An 11,696-nucleotide genomic window follows, 5' to 3' on the forward strand; every position below is an offset into this window, starting at 1 on the left:
TATACATTTGACACCAAAAAATACATTCTGTCAAATCTTTTTGCTGAATTTTGAGAATTGCAGCATTGTTTTTCTTCCCGGGAAAATTTTGTTGTATATTTCACCAAATATATAAATATATATGGAGGTTTCCATACTTCTGGCTTACATTTTGGCAAGTATAATTAACCAAGATTGCAATTTTCTGAAAAGCCAAATTATATTTCTGAAATTTTTTTGGACGGTGCGAAAATAACGTATGCAATCTTCTGTTTTGTTTTACAGGACTTGTTTTTTTTTAAAAATAGCATATGAATGAAGTTTAAAGGAAATGTCAAATGTAAACAAAAAGCTCTCTGATTGGACACACAACGACTCGTCATCCGACTGTTCCTTCAGAGCTTTTTCTTCCCGTGAATAATAAACGGGGAGGAACAAAGTGTGGCCAGCGAGGAAGAGGATCCACGCTCAGTTTTACACAGCGAGAATGTTTAGAGTCAACCCCAAAAATACACTTTTTGTGTATATTTTTCGTATAGCAGCTTCACAAAAAGTCACAAAAAAAAGTCTCAAAGGTCATTTCACTGCTTTTTTATGCTTTTTTCCAAACTTCATATTGTTACGTTACAATGTATTCATTGTCAAACTGTTTGCTGTGATGTATCTGATGAAACATATTCTTTAGTTTCTGCCACCATTTTCATTGCTCTCCACACAAACACAGATGGAAGTGTTTTTAGTTTGTTCCCCCCGAGGGGAGGGCATCAAAAAATGAACACTGTGTAAGTAGACTTATGAATTGTGACAAAGGGACAATTGCCCCCACATCCCTGTTAAAAGAAAGAAAGATTTGACTTGTCATTTGAAAAGCACCACAGCAGATGACATGTGTTGTGCTGCTGTGTGATATTAGCTGCGGGGTTCGGCTCCTGGTCGGGTGTGTTTACTCTTTTATGACCAGATATAATTAGTCCTGAGGGACAGTCTCAGACATCTCTGCTGAACAATGGAGCTGAAACGGAGACAACGGCTCAACAGCAGAGCAGGAGACTCAATTGTTTGTTTCAGTTCAATCGGTTCTTTTTTTGTTGAGTTTTTCTGATGACAACTAAAGGCAGCGTTTGATCCGTGTCTTAATTAAGAAGAAAACTCCCTCCCCAGATTGACAGTGATCTGAACTTTGCTCATCTTGGCAGACGCAACGTACAAACGTCCTCAAACACAGTTTTACGGTGTTCACCAGAAATAACTGAATTGCATTTTGTTAATTCCATCAGTGGTGAAATGGAATAATAAGTACATTTTCTAAATACTTTATAATACCCTAATAAATTTAACAAGAACATATTGTATTCACTACTTTTACTTGACAGCTCTAGGTACACAGAAAACACATGATTGGTCTATACAACAGGATGCATTGTGGTAGATTACACTACCCAACACAACATACAGTAGATTAGATTAGCTAGATTAGATTTTGCAGGATCAGTAATAATATTCAGATAATATAACGTACAAGCCTTAAAAGGGCTTTTGATACATGAAGTACATGTTTGCCAATACGACTTGCTTAAGTGTGGTTGTGTACAGTGAGCAGGACATTTACTTTTGATGGAGCATTATTAAACATGTTTTAGTACTTTGAAGAATACAAACTGGATGCTGTTCTCACCGTTGACTTTGACGTCTATGGATGCTGCCACTGAGACAACTGGTGACCTTCCCATCACTAAGTTTCATTGTTTTATTCCGTTTGTTTGAAATAGTGAGGGATGGCTTGTTTGGCTCATCTTCACTCCCGATCATATTTAATGAGTTTATAAAGAGCAGCTTCAAACACCCCTGAAAGTCGTGTCTGTGCCCTCCTGTGGTCCAACTTGCCGCAGTGATTATGAAGTGCAGTGCTGGGTGTCGGGTCAGAGGTCAAACAGAACCTTGAACCGGAGAGGGAAGTGACCCGCTGCTCCTCCGTCTGGTGTTCAATGAACTCACAGGTGTCTCTTTTGTCTCCTGTTTCCTCCCCTCAGGTTTCACCTACTTCTACAAGAGTAAGGAGTACTGGAAGTTCAACAACCAGTTCCTGCGAGTGGAGCCGGGCTACCCGCGCTCCGTCCTCAAGGACTTCATGGGCTGCGAGCTGACGCCCGTCGCCCCCGCCCGGCCACCCGGCGACGACGGCAGCTCGGACGTGGTGATCGAGCTGGACAACGAGGCCAACACGGTGAAGGCCATCGCCATCGTCATCCCGTGCGTGCTGGCGCTGTGCCTGCTGGTGCTGGTCTACACCGTAGTGCAGTTCAAGAGGAAGGGGACGCCGCGCCACATACTGTACTGCAAACGCTCCATGCAGGAATGGGTCTGAAACGTCGGGCGGCGGTGTGAAGGTGGGGCGGGGGGGCGGGGCGAAGAAAACAGGAACGACAGCCCCCACTTTCACGGAGGAGGACTGTGGACTTTGGACATCCTGTGTGACAACACGCAGCCACGTGTCCTCCTCTTTAGGGCGATCTGATACCTTCGCTCAGACCCTCAGAACCAAGCAGACTAGCCTGTCGGCGGGCCCCTCACACAGAAGGTGACCCCAGGACTTAGAATTGGACTCCGCTAACCCTCAGCCTTTTTAACAAACGGGGGAGCAGAGGGACAGTTCTTGGGGGATCGTTCCCTGATATGACAGTCAGTCCCAGTAGAAAACAAGGAGGATCAGTATCACTTTGTATCTCAGAAACTTGACTTCCGATCCCCATTCCTCTTTTTTTTTTCTTCGCCAGACTGCTCTTAATCAGAAGGAGGACTTACACGGGAGACGCGCCCTCTTTCCACAGGGCACTGCATTGCCATCCGTCATATCAGGTTGTTGATGAAACAACTGTTTTATATTTTCTCATCTCAGTGCCCCCCCCCCCTCGATTCATAAAAAGATTTACAGTCTCAGACAAACACGAGTTAATCACATGACCAACCTTCAATCCCTTTTCTAATCCTCTTATTTTCAATCTTTTGAGTCAGGAGGTCCTCACCGTTCCCTTTAACACGCTCCTGAGGAAGAGACCAAACGAAACCAAATAAAATCAATTTCTCTCCAAAGAGGATTACATTTGTCTTTCTTTTCTTTTCTTTTTTGTCATTTCAGTTCATCTTTTCTTCCCCTCTCTGGATCCGTGCAGCGATTGAGAGTCAGGGAGCTCTGACTGTTGTGGCAGTCTGTTTGAGACACAGGGGCCAAATTATTCTGCAATATTTTAACTCGCCTTAATTATCGATCATACTACTTGTGCTTCGTTTTGCTGTTCTTGGAGTTGTCTTTTTTTTTTTTTTGTATACTGCTTTTGTTTTTATTTGTTGTTTGTAATTGGTATTTCATGGTTTTTATTATGTTACCCAGAGTTCTCAGCACTGGCTTGCTGAGCCATTCTGGACATAATATACAGTAGGGTCAGCCTGTATTGAGAGTAATGTATTGTATCTTAAAAAAGACGTAGGAAGGTTCTGGAGTAAAGCCACTATTTTTGTGTGTTAAGATATGTGTTACTGTTTCTTTTAATCATTTCCATACAACATAAATCAGGCTGATTATGAGCTTGAGAGCTTGTTATTGGATTTTCTGATGATCATTTGTGTCCTCAGCCCATATTCCCCTTAGTTAGAAGATGTGTGCATCCAAAATGGTGACTCTGTATGGTTATTCGTGAATGGACAGACCATTTCCTAAAATAATCCTGTTGACTGCCTTGTTTGAGAGAGCTCACAGTTCCCAGAATGCTCTTGTCTCCTGACTGAGGACCCACAACGTGAGACACCAAGTCAAGATCAGTGCCTGTATCAACGTGCATGCAAGCATTTACTGAACATCCAGCCGGTTCTGCTGAGCGTGGCTCTGGAACCCCTCGAAGGAGGAGGAAGACGTTTCCTCTAGAAAATACTGTTTGCATTTGTTTTTTGTAAATTTTAAGTGTGCATTTCCCCCCCCCCCCCCCCCTTACCTCCTGGTACATTGAATATCCGAAAAAAAAAAAAACTTTAAAAGATTCAAGTGGTACATAGATCTGATGGGTTATGGGCAAATGAGATTGGCTTCAGTAACCAAGTGAGCCAACATGTGGCGTCCCGGCTGTCACGGCGAGCGCTCTTTAAATGTGTGTCCGTTCTCATGAATCACATACTGGGTTGTTGTTTTCTTTCTTTCTCTCGTGTTTTTCCGGTCAAAACAAATTGGACATCTCACAATGACTTCTTTGTGTAAGACTTTGGGACAACGGGAAAACGTGTCCTGACAGAATGAATAAATTGATCAATATATGATTAAGAGCTGCCTCCGACCTCTCTGCTCGTCTTTGAACTCGTATGTGGAGGAACGTGTGTGTTCAGTGCTCGCTGCACCCCACAGTGTTTGCTTGTTGTTCCCTAACTCATACAGGTTTTGCACCTTACAGTGTTGGTTTGGTTCGAGACTCGAACACACAGTGTTCCTGTCAATCACCAAAAAACGTGTGTTTATTGAAGCTCCATGACACCACTAAATAATTTGAAAAAAGCAAAAATGTTATGTTAGTGCACGGCCTCAAATTCAAAGTTTACCCCGATGAATCCTCTAGAGTTAGTCAGGTGATCACCAAAGTCCTTGGGATGTATTGCCTGGCCACCATGGATAGCTGTGCACAATTTGATGGCAATCATGAGTTGTTGCGATATTTCAGTTTGGAAAGTAATGTGTTTTACCTGTAATACTTGTATTGTGCAATACAGGTATGATGTATTTATTTTACAAGCACCAACTTGGCTGTCCTGTTAATGTCTCCTTCTCATCTAATTTTCACCTTATTGAATGAGCCACTAAACAAATATACACTGAAAAAAATGCACCGCTTACTTCATTTTGTAGGCGTCATAGCTGTTTAAGCTTTTTAGCTGTTTTACATTTAACAGCGCGTAAACATACCGATAAAAAGCCCGACTTGGGCTCGTTAGATGCCGGCGTGGTCCTTACTGTTCAAACACCACTAACCACACTTGCTGTATGCCCATGACATGTTTACTTTGTGTCTTGGGTCCCCTGCAGGAGCTCAGTCAGCCAGCTACTGTCAATCAAACCGACACCTCTCTCCAGCAGACTGATATTTAAAAAAAAAACTCGTTGATATCATCTTTGCCTACAAATTGTGAAGACTAAATGTGACGTCAGCTGGATCTTGAGCAACTCGAAAAATGTCTGGAACCGGCGTTGTAGACGCCGGTTCCAGACTCACAGAGATGTTGGCTCGAGCTACGGTGAACTCTGAACTCCAGAAATAAAGCCAGCAAGCAGCAGGAAAGAAAAAGAAAAGTAGCATTCGATTAAGCGATAACTGTGTGTTGATCTGGGCCCGAGAGCTCAGCAGTCCATTTGTGAGCTGCAGTATTTTGGGGTGGCGTGATAGAAATCAGGGCTTTAGATGTATACGATCCCAGCGGTGGCATTTATTGCAGATTGAATGTGAAACGGGAGCCGGCTGCTGTTTATTCAAGCTTTGCTGGGACACATTTGACATACAGTTACTTACAACAAAGAAAGTGAGCTCACGCAAGTTTACTGACTGTCGTTTCTAAACGTGTGTGTGTGTGTGTGTGTGTGTGTGAGATGAAATTACACTCTTAGGGATAACGCTTCATCGGTACTCATCACAGGACTGTTCAGTGGTGAAATTGCCTCTCTGATTTTGGACAAAGGCATTATATGCCCAGCTATGTTTAGACCGGTGCTTTTTTCCTGAGGCTCTTACTCATTGTCTATTCTCTCTCCATCCCTGTAAATACAGAGTGTGTGTCCATGTGCCCATTTGTGTGTGTAGACTGTACGTACCAATCCGGCTGCAGTAATACAAGCAGTTTAGTGGTAACAAAAAAAAAGAAAGTCAGTCGGTGGGTGTTAAAGAAGTAACCAGTGTGTCTGCAAACCCCATGTATCTATGCCAGCCTTAAACCTCTTCCTTTTTTACTGTGTGTGCGTGTGTGTGTGTGTGTGTCTGTGTGTGTGTAAGCATGTCAACCTCTCAACTGGAGGCGGCTGGGCTATAATATTGGTGCTAAACTGACCTACACTAGCCAAGGCTGTTTTTCTACGGTGCTATTTTTTATCAGCCCTCCTCCTCCTCTTGCTGTCATGGGCTGAAAAAATTGAGTGATTACGGCGGCAACCGAAGTAATACATTTTCATTTAACCCGGGTCCTTACGGCGCAGTGCTTAATGGCCCCTCTTAAGGACCATATATCCTAGTGCAGAGCTGAAAGGAGCTTTCTGAAGTTCAGCAGGGGTCAAGCTGTTGCTTCAGCCCGGATGAAAAAGGTTAAAACACATAAAGTAGACACCTAGAGTACCCTACTTGGAGGCTACTGTCTTTTGCAGCAGCGGCCAGTGAATCTTCCATATTCATAGGTTAACATTGGGACATTGTTGCGTCCCCTCTTGGCTCTTTCTGTTTTTTGGATAATTCGGTTCGTTTCATGGCACTTTGCGAGTAGGCCTACTTTAATCTGTACGACAACTCGGCACCTCCTCGCCAACTCACTCATTGTTAAACTTGACTGTTCACTGGACTCCTCAGGCTTTCCGGAGGAGCAACTGTAACCAGGCACAGCAGCACTTTGAGGCAAAGTATGAGGTTTGGTGAAAAGTGCTACAATCACCAGGATGTCTGCTAACTAGCGTACTGCTGGCAGTAGTAATAAGGCCAAACTGCACATCATAACTAACTAGGTTAGTTATTTGTTTTTGGGGGTTACAGGTAACACAAAAATACCTGTCCACAACTAGCACATCCACTGGACGCCGGTCCTGAATGCAACGTTTAGGCTAACGAGCAATTCTGTGATGCTCTTTATTGGATTGGGGGAAGTTTAAGCAATCCAAGCCAAAGTTGTACCAAAAATAAACATGTTCTGTTCACAGAGCACATTAGTTGGTCTGCATCCTATAAAGAAGAAGGGACAATCATCCTGTAAGCGTCTTGTAACACTAGAAGGAACAATACGGAACACTAGTATGTTAGCTAAGCAGCTGAACACGGTTGTGCTAGTCTGACAATACATCTTTCTTCATAATACTTTTAATACTGCTAACTGGGTTTACACTGCAATCCAATAGCAATAGCAATCCTTTTCACCATCCCATGGAGCTCAACCGAGCTGAGCTAGCTAGCTGATCAAATACGCCAGCGTTATTTGATATTTTAGCGGACAACATGGACTATATTTTCATGCAAAACCTGCCACCGTTATCTAGATATAAATTGCAGATGCAGTGCAAGAACAAAAGGTTTGACGGGCACAACAGATATGGAGCACAGGGTTTAGCGCACAGTCAATTGACCTGTCCAGTCATGTCATCATGCCTGGACAGGTGCTCCCTCTCGGTGTCATCCTTCTGTTGGAGACCGTCTCTGGAAGCTCCGGGCTGTCGATCAATAAATACATTTGAAAAGATGTTGCCATGCATCCTTGTCTTGTTCATGCCCGTGTTCATGCATGCATAGTCTTGCTATTCCCTGCAGGAATACAGCCAAGCTCACTCATGGAAAAAGTTACAGATGATCAAAAAATGCAGTTTTGGTTTTTTTTTCTATACTTTTTTCAAACGTATCTCTTTGCATTTGAAAGACTTGTACCTGGGATTTTTTTTTTTGTTGTCAACTTTCCTTTCCTTTTTTTTTTATTTTCACAGCTTGATCATGTGTCAGCCTTTAATGTCATTCCTCCCACATCCATTCAGAGATCCTCCATCACTGCTTCAAAGAGGTGAACTGTCCGTGCCACGATTTCTTTCTTTCTTTTTTTTTGCCAGAGAAACAGAATAGTTACTGTCACTATGTGGAGTGTTACAGATGAAAGCCAAATTTCAATCACCTTCAGGTTCATTCAACTGCAGAGAGCCTTTCCCCTCATACAACAGAATAGACCATCTTCATTTTTTCGCAGCAATAAGGACGCGAGAATTCAGATGGAGGATGAAACGGTACTATTTCTAACACAGCACCATATTGAATGTGAGAATCAATGGCACCTCTTTGCTGCAATACACCCGTCTCTGCATCTACAAAGAAATACCCACTTCTGTGTTTGATGGCTTCGAACGAGCTGCTCGGACCAGACAGACTCGTAATCTGTTTTCAATTTCTATCACTCCCATCGTTGGTTCCTGATGGTTTTTTCTGCCGTTCACCTTCTCCCTTAAAACTGCTTGGAATAAAACCTGCATGCATATGAAGACATAGCCAGACACAGAAATGAGACATATTGAGCTTTTGTTGAAAGTGTTTCTGCACTGTTGTAACGGTATTAGAGTCTTTCTTTTTGTAATTGCTGACATTTTGTTTCGATTTCCCACCGTGTTTTGACTGAGAGCTTTCTAGGTCCTGATTCTCCAGCTGTCTGCCGTGCCCTTTGTTCACATCATTAACTTCAGTGGTATGGGGCTGATGGATTGAGACACAAAGGAAAAGAGGACTTAACAAAGAACAGACATAAATTAAGGAAATAAATAATTATTTTCTGTACTTATTCTTGCTCCCTGTAGCGTCCACATGCTACCTCTCCCAGTAAGCATTGGGTTTAATGGTAATGAGGGCACAATATGGCGCAGACCTACAATCAAGCTGATGAGCTTGGAACTGCAGGCATTATCTTAAGGTAATATAGATTCAGGCTAAGCGTCGTGGACCATCTGCTGCCTTACATACTGATACTGATTTCCCTTTAAAGCTTCCCCACTCTGAGGATTCCAGTACTACTCGTAACTTCTGCTGTCTACCAACACAACTATAATAAATACAACAATAATGATATATTCAGTGAAGGAGGAAATGACACTCATATGAAAATATTCAATGCACCTGAAAGAAATCTCCTTTTACCTTTATTATATTGATGAGATAGCTACCACACAACATGACCAAATAAAAACAATACTATCCACATGGCTTAATACCTTTAAAGAAGGTACCTTTTTAACTTACCATTTAAATAGTTATTCAAGGCAGAGTACACAATATAGTATAGTACTGCGCTCCAGTACTTCAATAGTTAATGGAGTTACAGAGCTCAACTGACTCATGTTGTCAGCCTCACACATCTATTGTACAAGCCCCTGTGGGCTTATTTTTTCACCTAGATGGATCACAAGTTCATATTTTGTAGAGGTCGTCCTGAGGAAAGCAGACCCAGGAGGTTCCATGTTTTCAGTCGTATTTCAAACCGTGGTCTCAGGTGGCCTTTGCAGCCGTGTGCAACCTAAATTCACAGAGAAGGGCATCACACAAACGACCCTGAAACTGAGCTCAAGGTTAAGGTCAACAAGAGATGCTTTACTTATTGTTGTTGTTGGAAAGAAATGTCCTAAATGTCAACTTTGCAAGGGCCCAGAAAAACAACCAGCGTTGACCTTATGTTGACCTTTTCCTAATGCATTTTGTGTCAAGGTTTTACGAACAAGAAACTGAGGTTGTATCTTAACTGCTGCTGTATGCGCTTTGCAGTGTCAGGCATATTTTACTGCTAATGGACATTGGCATACATTAGCCTGTCCAGCTAACAACAGCCATTTAATATGACTGTGTTGTAGGGTCACACGTCATGTTAAGAAGAAGCCTAACTCATGGACCATCAGCGGGTAGTTAGCTAGCAAAAAGTTAAGTTGTTAATTATCTCCGTTTGATTTCATGTTTCTCACGGAAGAAAAAGAAAAAGAAAAGTCACAGAGACAACTTTTTCAGTCTGAAACTCTCCATCCTCTAATGAAATATTGTTATGAGACAGGTATGCAGGATAAACATCTCGAGTCAACACGTTGTCAGCGTGGAGAAGGTCACGACTGCGTGAGCCGGCGCGTTGCTTTCAGCGGCGGCTGCAGATAGCATCTCTGCGTGCCAGGCAGCAGTCCCAGAGGACTTGTCGTCCGTGGCTTTACCCTCCACCGTCCTCTGCCTCTCTGCGGGACTCTCATTAGTGAAGCAAACACATTATCCACGCTGACTTCCATATAGACAGGAGGGAGGGGGAGACGGAGAGCAGGAAGTAATGATCCGCGGTGTCCAGGTAAAATTAGCTCCATTAATCACAGCATGGATTGGCCGGTTGCAGCATGCAGTGCCCGTCCGCTCTCTCTTTCACACAAAGCAGTTATGAGCTCTAGATCTATGGTGAACTATAAATAATACGCTCCGATTGTGGGGGAATGATCTTTGCTGAGACGCCTTTGTTTATCTGGAGGCTCTCTTCTCGAGCTGTTTGTGTTTTTCTGTCTATGGTGGAGCAGTCGATACCCGTCTCCTTGTAGATTATGAAGAATTGGGCTTGAAAACTTCCTCCATCCTGTTCTCATTCAAAGAAGTGAGACCCAACAGCTATTTTCCAGAAAAAAACTTTGAAATCTCACTTTCCCGCATCACCACCTTTGTCCTCGCCGCTGCCTCTATCCGATGGATTTTCTGCCAGCTTCATGATCCAGACATTATGAACTGTTTTAAATGTTTGAATGGCCAGAGAGCTTTCTCTTTGATTGATAGTCACCTTTCAGAGAGATGTATGAGATTTCAAAATGGAGAGGCGAGAGGGGCCACTACTATGCATAAACCGACAAATACCTGTAAAAGAAAGCCTATCTTGTTATTTTCCAAACCCTTGACATATCGGTGCCTCTTTACAGCGAAAATACATTGGCGGACATGTCGGTCCGTTTCATTTCACAGCTTTTTGCAATGCAACAAAGCCAAACAGTTGTAGCTGTTGGTCTAAAACATCTTTGTTCCCTTATTGCCAAAACTCTGGGTGTGAAACAAGGTGGGACAAAAGATTTGTTTCTCGAGAAAATACTTCCTCTGAAATAGAATACCTTCACCTCACTCAGGAATAAAAGGCTTCAAATGCCCCTTTAAATGCACATTTTACATTCAAATTGTAGAGATTCTGTCCGGATTCTTGCACGTTTCCATCGCTCATTATCAGTGGACTGTCCAGCACCAGGAGGGCCTTTATTCAAATTCTGCATGCCGCCACCACTGAAGATATCACCCTCATGACTTTGGAAAGCTCCCTCCAGAAGCAGAAGACATTATACAACTGTTTTCACTGGCTCATTAGCACAAGAGCAAACTGCCCCTTCACAAACGTTGCGTCCGCATTTTGACCTCAACAGAAGTCCACACACGAGCGTGAGAACATCAGAAGAGCACAAATATCACTTCATTTTTTCATGCACTGATTTTACAGCTTCCTCTGACAGTGATAACGTTTTATCAGCAGGAGACATGGAATACAATCTCCTCGTGTTGAACACGACCATTTATGAGGACCTCAGCAACAAATCTGCTAAATCAACACACCCCAGACATTTCCCCCCCCCCCTTTTTTTTCCTCTTTGGTTATTATTTTTAGTGAGTGGAAACTCAGGCTCAGGAAGTGTTACTCATTTTAAACAGTCCAGAGAGAGGCTGCATGGCTACCCGCTGGCACTCCATCTCATGCAAGGGGGCTTGCTCCGGACTTTATTTTTGGTTGCTACAGCCATGATGGACCCTTGCTTGTTTCCACAGACAACTTTCTTCTCTGTACTCAGAAATGTACTCAAATCTCTGGCAATTAGAGATAAGATCTGTGGGACTTCCTTAGCCATCTATATCTTTGATGTCAAACATAAACAGTTTACTCTCATAAGTAGACTCCAGCATGGATTTGGTCTCCAAGGA

At 42.9% G+C, this 11,696-nt stretch overlaps 1 protein-coding gene across 4 annotated transcripts in view; it reads left to right on the top strand.

Annotated features, from left to right (window-relative positions):
• The window catches only part of LOC117749819 (matrix metalloproteinase-16-like), a 65,243-nt gene extending 61,256 nt beyond the window's left edge, over positions 1-3,987 (top strand). For 3 of the 4 annotated variants that reach the window (XM_034560596.1, XM_034560594.1, XM_034560595.1), the window contains one exon: positions 2,010-3,987. In XM_034560596.1, coding sequence (XP_034416487.1) covers positions 2,010-2,344 — 335 coding nt within the window. In that variant the 3' untranslated portion in view covers positions 2,345-3,987. The remainder of the gene's footprint in view (positions 1-2,009) is intronic. The other variant, XM_034560597.1, reaches the window with a different exon arrangement.
• The last annotated feature ends 7,709 nt before the right edge of the window (positions 3,988-11,696 follow it).

The sequence above is a fragment of the Cyclopterus lumpus genome, chromosome 20 (assembly GCF_009769545.1).
Source record: "Cyclopterus lumpus isolate fCycLum1 chromosome 20, fCycLum1.pri, whole genome shotgun sequence".
Classification (NCBI taxonomy): Eukaryota; Metazoa; Chordata; class Actinopteri; order Perciformes; family Cyclopteridae; genus Cyclopterus; species Cyclopterus lumpus.